Source organism: Silene latifolia, chromosome Y (assembly GCF_048544455.1).
Source record: "Silene latifolia isolate original U9 population chromosome Y, ASM4854445v1, whole genome shotgun sequence".
Taxonomy (NCBI): Eukaryota; Viridiplantae; Streptophyta; class Magnoliopsida; order Caryophyllales; family Caryophyllaceae; genus Silene; species Silene latifolia.
In genome coordinates, this window is record NC_133538.1 from 172,503,979 (window position 1) to 172,518,209 (window position 14,231).

Here is a 14,231-nt window from a genome sequence, read left to right on the forward strand (position 1 = left end):
TATAAATGATTCCAAGATCCAATTTTATATAAATATGGGCACGGTGGACCGATTCAACCCATATTTATATAAATTTGGTGAGTCAACAATCTTGACTGATTCTACTAATAGAACTCTTGGTTGACGGATTTTCTTAAAATCTATCTTTTAGCCCCAGAAATAAATATAGGCATGGTGGACCGATTCAACCCTTATTTATTCCGTTGAGTCCAACCAATTTTCACGCGTAATAACTTTTATTACCCTACTTACCCAACGTAAAAAGAGTGTACCTCGGTGATCCGAACCTACCTCTAATGAAGAAGGGATTCATAGGAGCTATTATTTGCTAAGGCTAATCTCAATTTTCAAACAAAGGTGAGAGATCTTATCAATTTAATTGTCTATCACTTTTAATTGAACAAAATCGGTGAATGCTAGACAATTAGATCGATAACAACAAAATAAAACATTTAGTGACGATTTGGCATGAATGCATATAAAAATTAAAACAATCAAGTCCTAATATGGCCACCTAGTTAATCTAATTAACTTAAACTATTACACTTCGAAAACCAACTCCTTGGTCCCTTGAGTCTTCATATAATTGGCCTCCTTCTTTAGGATTTCGGAACGCCTTTCCGGAAACACCGTCTTCATGAAAACTCCGTCTTTAGATGCTTCATCTAACTACTAATAATTAAATTACATAACAATTTCCTATTATACAATTTGTAATAAAATTAAAATAAAAACTATTAATTAATTAGAAATTGGGCAATACGAAATCGCAATTAATTACAAAACAAGTCGATATTCCCTTACATTACGGGAAATACCAACTTCTACCTATGGCCATATTAGGAAAAAATTACATAAATAAAATACTAAAAAATTATTCATCCAAATGAATAATAAAAATGCATTATGTAAATATGTCATGCCAAATCGTCTAACTTACCAGCAACGATCATTTGAGCTTGTTTCGACGGAATTCTTACCATTAAAATTCCATAATCAATTCTTAAAAAAATTTTAAGATTCACTAATCATACTAATCTGATATAATATCAAAATAATTATTCTCACTAATTATCTTGAATTTATATGGGACTAAAACTTAAATTATGACAAAAAGACATAATAATTCACAATTATTATGGGAAAATTCCATTTAATTAAAATATTTATGAAAAAATAAATTTTAAGATTTTTTACATTCTGGTCTTTCACCAAAATGATATGCATGTGAAAAATTTTGGTTTTAAAATTTATTTAAAACAATTTCACAATTTTCTCGGTAAAATGACAAATTTTACGATTTAATTCTAAATCAAATCATAAAAATTGAAACGACCTTGAAATAAAATTTTGTACATTTTGGAACAATTTCTAGGAGCTAAAAATTCAAAAATTTCGAGCCCAAAAGTTAAATGATAATTTATTTGCAAAATAACCATTATTTACCAATTTTTATCAAATAAAAATTAATAAACTACCTAATTTAATCACATTAATTTAAAGTTTCTAATTTTCTCATAAATAGAACATGAATGTGGTTATTTTTAAATAAATATGCATAAAATTAACATGCAACATAATTAACTCTTAATTAATTTTAATGCATTTTTAATCAATTTTATGCCAATTTAAGTCATAAAAAGTGAAAAAATATAACAAAAATCAAATTTTCATCTCATATCACTCTATGACAAGATTATTTATATGCAAGACCATATCATGTCATAAAACTAATTTTAACTACATAATATCAAATTTTATTAATTTATCTCATAAATTACTAAAACCGTCTTCATACTACATGCATGTATGTAACAATGCTCTGATACCACTTGTTAGTTATTTAGACTAAATAAGACTATCTTAGTGATAATAAAATTACATACTAATTTTATTATATGGTCTAAATCTACATGCATGCAAAGATATATAACAAAAAAATGGTATAAAACCAACTTAAGGAAAAATTTCCTTACATTGATTAAGGCAAATATGGGCACCACAAAGGTCTCCTACCTTTGTAGTTCTTGAGCTATAAAATGTTAAGGAAGATCCTCCAAGAACAAGTACCCAAAGTTGAGTACTTCCTTTGAGTAGCACCCAAGAATCGACCCAAAAGACTACTAAATTACTAACTAGATAATAGTAGTAGTAACCTTGTATTATGTAAATTTGATGTACTAAATAATATTATTACTTTGATAATATTATTAGTTAATTTATATGTGATTTTATACAAAAACATGAAGAAAATAAGAAGGAAAAATTGGTCCTTTTGTGGTGTGTAGAAACCGGCCAAGAGAAACAACAAAGACCAAATTTTCCTTCAACCTTAGTTATAGTGGAATGGTATGGGTATTTATAGGTAAAAATGGTAGACAAAAAGGAGTGGAAAAATCCACTTAATGGACACTTAATTGGGTCTATTTCGGTTTCGACATTTGTCCCGCAAATGCTTATAGGTCTTTTATTTAATTATCTTACATAATAAAATATTAATTTAATTATTTAACACTTAAATAATACTAATTAACTACCAATGACTACTTAACTATTAAGTAATCATAAGACCATTTTATCAACATACAATGTGTCAATATTATCCCATTTAGCTAATTTTACAACCTCTTGTAAAATTTAAATAGCTAATTAATTCCACCTCAAAACATATACACATATCGTATAAAATTAATTAATTAATTAATTAATTAAAAGTCAAATAATACAAGGAATTAATTATCTCGTATCTCATACAAACAATTAATTCATTCTTTTTGGGCGTCATCCTATAGGTGTGACCTAAAGGGATCGGTGATCACCGTCACACACGACAATATTAATGTCAAACTCTAGTCAGCCAATCATTACCGATTAACGATGACCAGCTGACAAAATAAATAAATAAATCCCTGATATTCCTTTAACGAGATTTAATATGTAAATGCATTTATTGTGGAGGACACTACTCCAACAGATACCGCGCACAGAAATCACTGGTGTTGACGGGTTTCCCAATATCCTGTTGCCTCACAGGACCAGCGCGACAGGTTTGAAAAACTTTGTACCCGTTCTATTATTCCTACTCGTTTATTTGACGCTGTTTCTTTAGATGCATTAGGAATAGGTGTACGTAATTCCGTTATTGATTTGTTGAATGGAACTAGGACTAGTGGCCTGATCACGATGCAAGAATACACATACGCGTCTTTAACTTATGAATTTTTAAGTAGTTATGTGTATGAACAGGAAGATGAGGTTGCGGGTATTGAGGAGGGACGAGTTACGTCCCGTCTTATTAATCGTGACTATACACTGACCTTGACTGAACTTGGCACTCATTCTCGGGGTGGCTAATGCTGGTGATCGATGTGCCCCGAGGGAGGGCCTGCTTGTGCTCCTTTGGAGGGTTGTGTCTACCAGTCATCGTGACCGCCCTAAGGGCAATGATATCGACCACCCTCCCATTCGCTATAGGTTTTGACTAATAGGGATTATGATTTTCGGCCGCAAGGAACCTAACAATTTGACCATACCTGAACAAGAAATGTTGGCTGGGTACCTCAACATTGACTAAAAAGACCCTTTTGTTTTAAATGTGGCTGAATTAGTTGCTGAACATTTTGACACTGTCCCGACCCTGAAATCTATTCATTATGGTGGGGTGAATAGTCACCTCGCCCGTAAGCTTGTACCAGGTTTCCCACCCCCACATTTAGTGGCCATAGACCAAGGTAACCGTAAGAGATTGGAAGATGACCGCTTGCTTAATACTAAATACTTGGTCAACGCTCATTGGCTAGAAATAAAGCCGTCTTTACATTGAAAGGCGGAGGGATTTAGGCTAATCCACTTGCCTTTCTCCAGTCTGCCGCCCCTTACCCCTATGACAAAGTTTGACCCCGCTCTTGACCCTAAGAAACCCAAACCTCCGACTCCATCTTATAAACTATCAGCTGGACAGTTCACTATGGGGTCTTCTGTAGAGGTCGGTCAGCCTTCTGGTTCGGGGAGTATTCCCCCATCTCCTCCACCTCGTCCGACACATATTACAACACCGACACCCTCAACATCTCAGATTAGACCGCGACTTATATTTAATGCTAATTATATTCCTATTCCTCCTTTTGTCCCTCCTCCGGTCATGGACCAGAAGGCACGTGATAAATTGTTTATTGAGATGTGCAGGGACATTAGGCAGTCACGGATCGACCAGTCTCTTTTCGCTTACTACACTTATAATTCAAAGGCAAAGGCGGGCTACATCGCTTCTAATGCGGTGCACCCTTCCTGGTATCGATTCCCGGAGAGCTTCTCGCCTCCTACTAGTGACAGTGACGATTATGGTGTAGCAATTGATGCTCGTAGTAATGATGAGGAGAATAGTGGTAATGAAGACGACGACGAGACGGATGGCACGAATCTGTCTTATACGGATGCTGAGTAGTGGTAGCTGGCCACGCCCTCCCTATGGTTGTTGATGGTTTGGGGAGGCCCTCTTTGTATATAGGTTGTAAGTTCTCTTTTCTCACTCTTTGTTTCATTTGCATTCACTTTGTTCGTCTATCCCTTCCCTATATTTTTCTGCTGCTGTTGATTGTTTGCTGAACACAATGAGGGCATTGTGTGATTTGGTTAGGGGAGGGTATACATATGTCTTTTTTGCATCCATATGAATTTTTCTTGCATTTTCTTGTTCTTTAAAAAAAAATTGAAAAATTGGAAAAATACAAAAATATGTTTGCTTTTAGGTAGTGTTTTAGTCGAGTCAGGAGTGGCTATGTAACAATGATGACACTGCATTTATACTTTTGTTATCTCGCCTAAGCCTTAAACTTGTGACACCTTTATTTTGAGAAAATCATTTGCATAATCTATGAGTTTTTGATAGATTCTATCGAACGAATAGACTTGACCTACTTGTTGGCAAACTACATATACATTCTAAGGTTAGAGCTTATAAACTGGTGACATTCATGACCGGTTTCATTTAGGATGTAAGTAGTACTTCTTACAAAGCATGTAACATTAATTTTCACAAGCATTAAATTTGTCTCTTTTGCCTACATACACTCGGGTTTGTGGTGGTGACATATGTGGGGAGGCGACCCTTCCTTTATGTTTAACCTATTAGCCTCACATTAGCCAAATTTGCCCTTTTGACCCATTTTTTCAACTACATTCCTATATGGCCTACCCATGTCAAGCTAGTCTTGTTGGTAAGTTTGGAAGTCTTGTTGTGGTCAATCTATGAAGAATGATTTTGTGTTGGAAGGAAGGTGAAAAAAAAATTGATGAAGAAAAAAAAGAGGAAAAAAAAAATGAAAACAGTGAAAAAGAAGTGAAAGAAAAAATGAGAATGAAAGAGAAAAAAAAGATGGAAATTTTATTTTACTCCTATAATCATCCTATTCATAATTTGAGGAGTTTTGTTGTGGTTGTGAGCGAGTTTATGCCGCACTTGGCATTATGCTTAATTTTTGATGTTGGATTAGAAGTGGAATGTGTTTACTTTTGGTTGTGTTCGGTGCTAGCTTGGCTTTTACCTCCACATATCCAAATATTTTTGCCCCTTCTTACCCATTTACCTCTCCTCACTTTCATATGTAAGTCCTCAGCATGTGTTATGGACCTTGTTTGGTTGGAGTGTATGTGTACGGTTGCTAGAGATACCTATCATGTTATACTGCATGCATGTTTTTGTAGGTCGTAGTTAGGTGAGTGTCTATATTCTTTCTATCTTACAAAAAAAATTTATACTCACTATGTGCCTTGAATAAGTGATGAGCGACCGTGAGAGTCCGACATTGATGGGTCTTGCAAGGTCGACGGTTCGGTAGTTTTTGGACATTAATTTAACTCGTTTGCATTTTGATTTTTGTGCTCTCTCACTTTGGAGTTAATTCCTTAGCATTGGTGTCCATTGTTTCATTAAATTAGTTTGGGCGAGTCAATTGTGTAGCTAGCTCTGAGTCTCATGCCACTCCGTTTGTCCACTTTCCTATTTCTACTTATTGCTTGCTTGGGGACAAGCAAGGGTTTGGTTTGGGGAGGTTTGATGCGTGCATTTTACATACGATATTTCCCTTCTTTTGGCACGCATTTTCATGGTTTATTACGATCATATCACTATTATTTCCTCCCATTTCTCGCTACTGGGTGAGTTGTGTGACTTGTGCAGGTTTTAGGTCCAAATGTGCGATTATGAGCCAAAACCCATTGATTAAGGTAAGAGATGAGTTCGTGTTCGACCTTGTGTTGAAAGCTGTAGACGGACAACCGGTGAAGAGCTGTTTGGTCGATCGACAGAAAAGGTGTGTCGATCGACAGAGGAAGATGGTCCATCGACATACCTGCCGTGGTCACATGAAGATTTATTTTTGGAGCTATTGATGGCTGTCGATCGACAGGGTCCAAGTATGTCGATCGACAGAGACTTAGATTCGGTCGACAGATGCTTTGTTGGCCGCGTTTAGCTCGTGCTTGGGCTTTTAGTTATTTATTTGTTTTATCTTTTGGGACTTGGAATAAAAACACTAGAAAAACAATTCATTAGGTTATCTTTTATTTCTGCCTTTAACTGCTAAAAACTCAATTACGTAGAACTTTTCTAAAACTTTTGAGATCTAGACTTTGTATGTTCTCTTCGCTATTCTTCCGAATGATTGGTAATTCAATTAATTCTTGTTCTTTCGCTCCTTTTATTTCTTATTGCTCTCTATTTTGGGTTTGTCACCTTTAGTTTTATATTTATTTTCTTTCATCATTTAGTCATCATGAATTCTCTCCTTATTATTATTATCATTGTTGTTATTGTTATTTCCATTATGCGTAGCTAATTTCTCCGCTAGGATTTAGGGGAGCCAATGAATTTATGACGGTTGTTAATTAGGTTTTAGATTGGTCAATTAATTTATGCATTTGTTGTTAATTGTAGCATTAAATCGTGATTAGTCAGTTAATGCGCATGATTGATTAATTGATCCGGTAAACCCCAACCTAAGATCGAGAGCCTGGTGAGGGTTATACCTGCTACAAACATTAGAGTGCCCTAATAAGTTGTGAGGGCCCGTTAGAAGCATTCTAGGGCGATGGGCGATCCAAGAGGACCTTTTCACTACCCCTTTATTTCTCTTCCCTTCACTACTTGTAGTTTAGCAAACAAAATCAAATAACCCCGAAATTGTTACCTAGACAGACTTTAGTTAGCAAGTAGAGCACATTTTAGTCTCCCTGTGGATACGATCCCGACTTCCCTAGCTATATTAGTTAGAGACCAATTGGTTATTTTTGATAGGTTGCGATAGCCGTATCAAATTTTGGCGTCATTGCCGGGGAGACGACGATTTTCTATTTGTTTATTTTAGTTTGTCATTTGTCTCAAGGGACTAAAGTTCCTTGAGATTGTTCTTATTCTTTTCCTTTAGTTTTTGTTTATGCCCAGGTCTCACAGGTCCGAGCTCATTCCATTTGATCCCGAACCGGAAAAGACACTCTGTGCTAGACGAAAATTTTGGAAGGAAATTCGTCAAGCCGAAGACTTGAGTACGCTTAAATCTATTTACGCTGAATTTATCACAGAAACTCAGTCCTTTGAAGAGGATATTTCTACTTCTGCCGTTGCTCAGCTCATGCCTAAATTATCTAGCCATTCTGAGCCCACGCTTGCTTCGATACCTAAGGGTTTCAAACTCCCTACAACTGAAAATGGCACGTTTGATATCCGCCCTTCCTATATTAGTATGGTGGAGCAAAACCAATTCGGAGGTAAGGGAGGTGAAGATCCTGGCAAGCACACGGAAACTTTTACAGATTACTGTTCATCAATCCCTCTCACTGCTGGAGTAACACAAGACCAGGTGAAGGAAACCATGTTTCCTTTTTCTTTGAAAGATTATGCTCGCGAGTGGTATCGCGATTTAGACAAGGAAGCAGCTGGGATAACTGACTGGAATTCTTTAGCACTTGCCTTTTATAAGAGGTACTATCCTCCACAGCGAACAAATGCTCTACGGGGATAGATTACTAGCTTCAAGCAGTCTCCAACTGAAGATTTGAACGAGGCTTGGGTCCGTTTCAAGAGGCTTATTCGTTCTATTCCTCATCACGAATTTCAGCCATGGTTCCTTTGCAACAAATTTTATAATGGGTTGTATGACTATCATAGGGCCATTCTTGATGCTTCTGCGAATGGTAGGTTCCAGAAGAATATTGATGATGATAAGGGATGGAATATTATTGAGGAGATGGCTACCCATACAACAGAGTATGGAAATCCAAGAGGTAGTGTGCGAGGTAGTAGCGGGGATAATAGTGCCGTTGCAGCACAACTGGAAGCGATGAATGCCAGGTTCGACAAACTTGAATCGGGTTAAGCCTCGGGTGGTCATCAAATGGTTAATGTGATGATGCAACAAGAGCCTATTTGTGAAAGATGTGTAATTGAGGGACATTGTGCAGCTGAATGTATGATGGCGTAGGAGCAAGTACTTGCTTTTCGTGACTAGAAGCAAGCTAGTCCGTCCTCAAAATTTTAAAATGAGAGAACTAGGGAGCATCCTAACTTCTCTTGGACAAGAAAAAATGTGTTAAATCATACTCCATCAGCACCGCAACAACATCAGCAAACTTATGTTCTACCGCATCACAAACAACAAGGGTTTCAAAAACCCCCATCATTTCCTCCGCCTTAGCAAAACACTCAAAATCCAAGTGACATGACGGAGTTAAAAGGTATGGTGAAATCTCTTATGATACAACTCCAAAACAGTGATCAAGCTAAGGATGCGTCAATTAAGATGCTAGAGACTCAGATAGCACAATTGGCGTCTAAGCAAGCTACTAGGCAACCGGGTTTGTTGCCATCTCAGCCTGAGCATCCACATGACACGGCTAATGCTATACATCTCCGAAGTGGTCTCACTTATGACGGACCATCTATGCCTAAAGAATGTGACGATTTCATTATTGAAGAAATAGATGTTAATGCTGAAGCGAAATAGGCGACCAAGTGACGGGTGATTCGAGCAAGAATGGTCGATCGACAGACATACCATGTTGATCGACGGGCATCTGTGACGAACCGACAGGATTTGTTCGTAAGTCAACCGACATTGCCGATAAGTCGGTCTCTACTACTGATAAGTCAATTGGGGAAGTCATTAATTCTACTAATACAAATAAAGGGAAGGAGAAAGTTGCTGAGACACAAATATCTGTTAACGTTCCGTTTCCTAACCGACTACGGAATACAAGGATAGAGCAACAGTTCGGTAAGTTCATGGAGGTCGTTAAAAATCTTCAGGTAACTGTTCCATTCACCGAGCTGATCACCTAGGTACCCTCTTACGCTAAGTTTATGAAAGATATTCCAACACGTAATAGAAATTTTAATGAAATGGAGACGATTGCTTTTACTGAGGAGTGTAGTGCACTCCTACAAAACAAATCTCCACCTAAACTGAAAGACCCGTGTAGTTTCTCGATTCCCTGTACCATTGGCACACATGTGATTGATAAGGCTTTATGTGATTTAGGGGCGAGTATCAGTGTCATGCCTTATTCAGATTGCGAGAAACTGAATATGGGTAACCTCAAAGTCACTAGTGTGACTCTTCAAATGGCCGATAGAACAGTAAAGCGACCCCTAGGTGTCTTAGAGGACGTCCCTGTTAATATAGGTAAATTCTTTATACCTGTTGATTTCATTGTGTTAGACATAGATGAGGATACCCAGATTCCTATTATTTTGGGTAGACCGTTTTTACACACTCCAAGGGCTGTCATTGATGTCAGGCACGCACGCTTGACTCTTGATATAGGGGGCGATAAAGTAATCTTTAACTTAGCTACCACACTTGCAAAGCCTATGATAGAGGATACTTGTTATGCTGTCGACATAGTTACTGAGTTTATATTTGATTATTGGACGGGATCCCTGATTAGGGACCCGTTATAGGCTTTGATTGTTCTTGATGATTACGCAGAGGACGTACAGGTTGATTATGTGACAATGAATGCAGCACTAAAAGGTCGGGAGTTCACTATTGAGAAAGGTGAGACGGTAAATGCAATCATGGAAACCTCTTTTGCTGCTGTGGTAAAGAAACCTGAGCTTAAACCTCTCCCTTCCCATCTTAAATATGTGTTTCTAGATGAATTAGAGCAGTACCTTGTCATTGTTAGTGCTAAACTTGATGATAACCAACTTTCTGCTTTATTGGTTGTTCTTAAAAAGAATAGGAAAGCCTTGGGTTACAGTTTGGATGACCTTAAGGGCATCAGTCCTAACATTTGTATGCACAAAATTGAGTTAGAGGAAGACCATAAGCCTTGCAAACAAGGTCAGCGTAAGTTGAACCCGAAGATGCAGGATGTTGTTATGGCGGAATTAATGAAGTTACTTGATGCATGTATCATTTATACTGTTTGCGACTCCAAATGGGTAAGTCCGGTTCAGGTAGTCCCGAAGAAAGGAGGGACTAAAGTGGTGAAAAATGATAAAAATGAATTGATACCGACTAGAGTTGTAACAGGTTGGCGCATGTGCATTTATTATAGACAGTTAAGTGCTGCCACAAAAAAAGATCAATTCCCCATTCCTTTCATTGATCAGATGTTAGAAAGATTGGTCTCACATAATTTTTTCTGTTATTTAGATGGATATTCAGGTTTCTTTCAGATCCCAATCCATCCTGATGACCAACATAAGACTACTTTTACTTGCCTGCATGGTGTTTTTGCTTATCGCAGAATGTCGTTTGGATTATGTAATGCCCTAGCTACCTTTCAAAGGTGCATGATGGGGATATTTTCAGAATATATAGAGTCAATCATGGAGGTATTTATGGACAATTTCAGCGTCTATGGCAGTGATTTTGATAATTGTCTAACTAACCTTGAGAAAGTCTTGCAGCAATGTGTTGAGATTAATTTGGTTTTGAACTGGGAGAAGTGCCATTTTATGGTCAATGAGGAAGTTGTCCTTGGGCACTTAGTATCTGTTAAGGGCATCCAGGTCGATAAGGCAAAGGTGCAAGTGGTAGAGCAATTGCCTCCTCCCGCGAACGTTAAGGGAGTTAGGAGCTTCCTTGGTCATGCTGGCTTTTATCGCCGATTTATCAAGGATTTTTTCAAGATTGCTAAACCACTTACACAACCGTTACTTAAAGATGCCCCATTTTATTTTACTGATGAATGTCTTTCTGCTTTTAACAGGTTGAAGCAGGCTTTTATTACCACACCGATTATTCAGGCTCCGAATTGGGAGCTACCATTCGAGATAATGTGCGATGCTAGCGATTGTGCAGTTGGCCCGGTGCTGGGTCAAAGAAAAGACAAAGCTTTGAGTGCAATATACTATGCGAGCTGAACTCTGGATGAGACTCAGGTGAAGTATGCCACTACTGAAAAGGAGATGCTAGCTCTAGTTTATGCACTGGAAATGTTTAGGTCTTATCTACTCGTGACCAAGGTGATTGTTTTTACAGATCATACAGCTCTGAAGCAGCTTCTTGTCAAGAAGGACGCGAAGCCCCGATTATTGAGATGGATACTCCTAATTCAGGAGTTTGATCTAGAGATTTGAGACAAGAAAGGCTCTAAAAATGTTGTTGCTGATCATTTGTCTAGATTACAGCTGCAAGATGAGGGGGATATTCTCCCTATTGATGACTCATTCCCAGATGATGCTTTAATGACCATTGTAACTGCTGAGAACCCTTGGTATGCTGACTATGCCAATTATATTTTTGGCAGTTTACTTCCACTAGATCTATCTTATCAGTAGAGGAAGCGATTTATTCACGATGTGAAGTAGTACTTATGGGACGATCCTTATTTGTTTAAGGAGTGCGCTGACGGTCTTTATAGATGGTGCATACCGCAGTGGGAGACCAAAGCTATCCTGGAAGCTTGCCATTCTTCATCCTATGGCGGTCACCACGGTCCATCCAGGACCGTGGCTAAGGTACTCCAGTTAGGTTTTTATTGGCCAATTTATGTTTAAAGATGCTAAACTTTTTGTTTCAGCTTGCGATGCGTGTCAGGGAACGAGAAATTTATCTAGGAGGTATGATATGCCTCAAGTTGGCATATTGAAGGTTGAGATTTTCGATGTTTGGGCATTGATTATTAAGGCCCATTCCCGTCTAGCAAAGGTAACAGGTACATTCTGGTCGCTGTAGACTACGTGTCCAAGTGGGTAGAGGCCGTTGCTTAGGTCCATTGTGATGCAAAAACTATCATCCAACTTTTCAAGAAGGTAATCTTCCCTCGCTTTGGTGTCCCTCAGGTTGTCATCAGTGACAGAGGTATGCATTTCCAAGAAAAACAACTTTCTGCTCTTTTGTCTAAGTATGGTGTATCACACCGTCGAGGTTTGGGGTATCACCCTCAGACTAGTGGCCAGGTAGAGTTTTCCAATCGGGAACTAAAAGAGATATTAGCAAAAGTTGTGTCTAAATCACGAAAAGATTGAAGTCTTAAATTGGATGACAATTTATGGGCTTATAGAACTGCTTTAAAGACACCGATTGGCGCTTTGCCATATAGGTTAGTCTACGGTAAGTCTTGTCATTTGCATGTAGAGTTAGAGCATAAAGCTTGGTGGGCAATTCGTGAGCTAAATTTTGATAATAAATTGTGTGGTGAGAAACGTTTATTGCAGCTAGATGAGCTTGAGGAATTTAGGCTGAATGCATATGATAGTGCCAGAATTTACAAAGAAAAGACAAAAAGATGGCACGACAAGAGGATCATACCGCGTGACTTCAAAGTTGGGGAGAAAGTGTTGCTGTTTAATTCCCGACTATGCCTTTTGCCTGGTAAGCTCAAGTCCAGGTGGTCTGGCCCCTATACGGTAATATCTGTTTCGAAGTTTGGGTCAGTTGAGCTAGTGAACTCCATGGGGGAAAAATTTAAGGTAAATGGTCATCTAGTAAAGCATTATTATGGTGACGGACTTGAATCAATCCAATTCCAATTCAATTGCAAATTTCGAATTAGGGTTAGGGTTTTAACATAATTGGCGATTTCATCTGAATTTCGTTTCACAAAGCATCGACTACAGGGATTCGAGTTTGTAATTTACTTGTTGGTGATGGACAGCCGAGGGAAAAGGCGAAAAGTGAGTACCAAAAGCAGTCGCGGTGGTCAGGCCGCGCGTGACGGCGGCACTGCAGGGGTTCGTGGTGCTTGAGCGGCTGCCACCTCAGGTCGTTGCGGTCACACAGCTGTCACAGGGAGCAATGGTGAAGGTACGGGTCAACAAAGTAATGATAGCAGCGGTAATGGTAATGTGGAGTAGTCAGGTACAGTGATGATACCATGCGCAGAAATCAATGCTGTTGACGGGTTTCCCAATATCCTGTTTGCCTCACAGGACCAGCGCGACAGGTTTGAAAAACTTTGTACCCGTTCTATTATTCCTACTCGTTTCTTTGACGCTGTTTCATTAGACGCATTAGGAATAAGTGTATGAACAGGGAGATACGCTATTTCGTTAGACGCACTAATGGTCTGATCACGATGCTAGAATACACATACGCGTCTTTTACTTATGAATTTTTCAGTAGTTATGTGTATGAACAGGAAGATGAGGATGCGGGTATTAAGGAGGGATGAGTTTCATTTCGTCTTCTTAATCGTGACTCTACACTGACCTTGACTGAACTTGGCACTCATCTCGGGCTGGCTAATGATGGTGATCGATATTCCCCGAGGGAGGGCCTGCTTGTGCTCCATTGGTGGGCTATGTCTACCAGTCGTTGTGACCACCCTAACGGCAATGATATCGACCACCCTCCCATTCGCTATTGGTTTCGACTAATAGGGATTACGAATTTCGGCCGTAAGGAACCCAACAATTTGACCATACCTGAACAAGAAATGTTGGCTGGGTACCTCAACATTGACTATAAAGACACTTTTGTTTTAAATGTGGCTGAATTAGTTTCTAAACATTTTGACATTGTCCCGACCCTGAAATCTATTCTTTGTGGTGGGGTGAATATTCACCTCGCCCGTAAGCTTGTACCAGGTTTCCTGCCCCTACATTTAGTGGCCATAGGCCACGGTAACCCTAAGAGATTGGAAGCTGACCGCTTGCTTAATACCAAATACATGATCAACGCCCATTGGCTAGAAATAAAACCGTCTTTAGAGTGGAAGGCGGAGGGATTTGGGCTGATCCACTTGCCTTTCTCCAGTCTGCCGCCCCTTACCCCTATGACGAA

The 14,231-nt window shown here is 38.7% G+C and overlaps 1 protein-coding gene across 1 annotated transcript; it reads left to right on the forward strand.

Annotated features, from left to right (window-relative positions):
- Window positions 1–9,394: 9,394 nt before the first annotated feature.
- Window positions 9,395–9,955, forward strand: LOC141629434 (uncharacterized). The gene has a single exon (XM_074442437.1). The coding sequence runs from the start codon at window positions 9,395–9,397 to the stop codon at window positions 9,953–9,955; it is 561 nt and encodes a 186-aa protein (XP_074298538.1).
- Window positions 9,956–14,231: the final 4,276 nt, after the last annotated feature.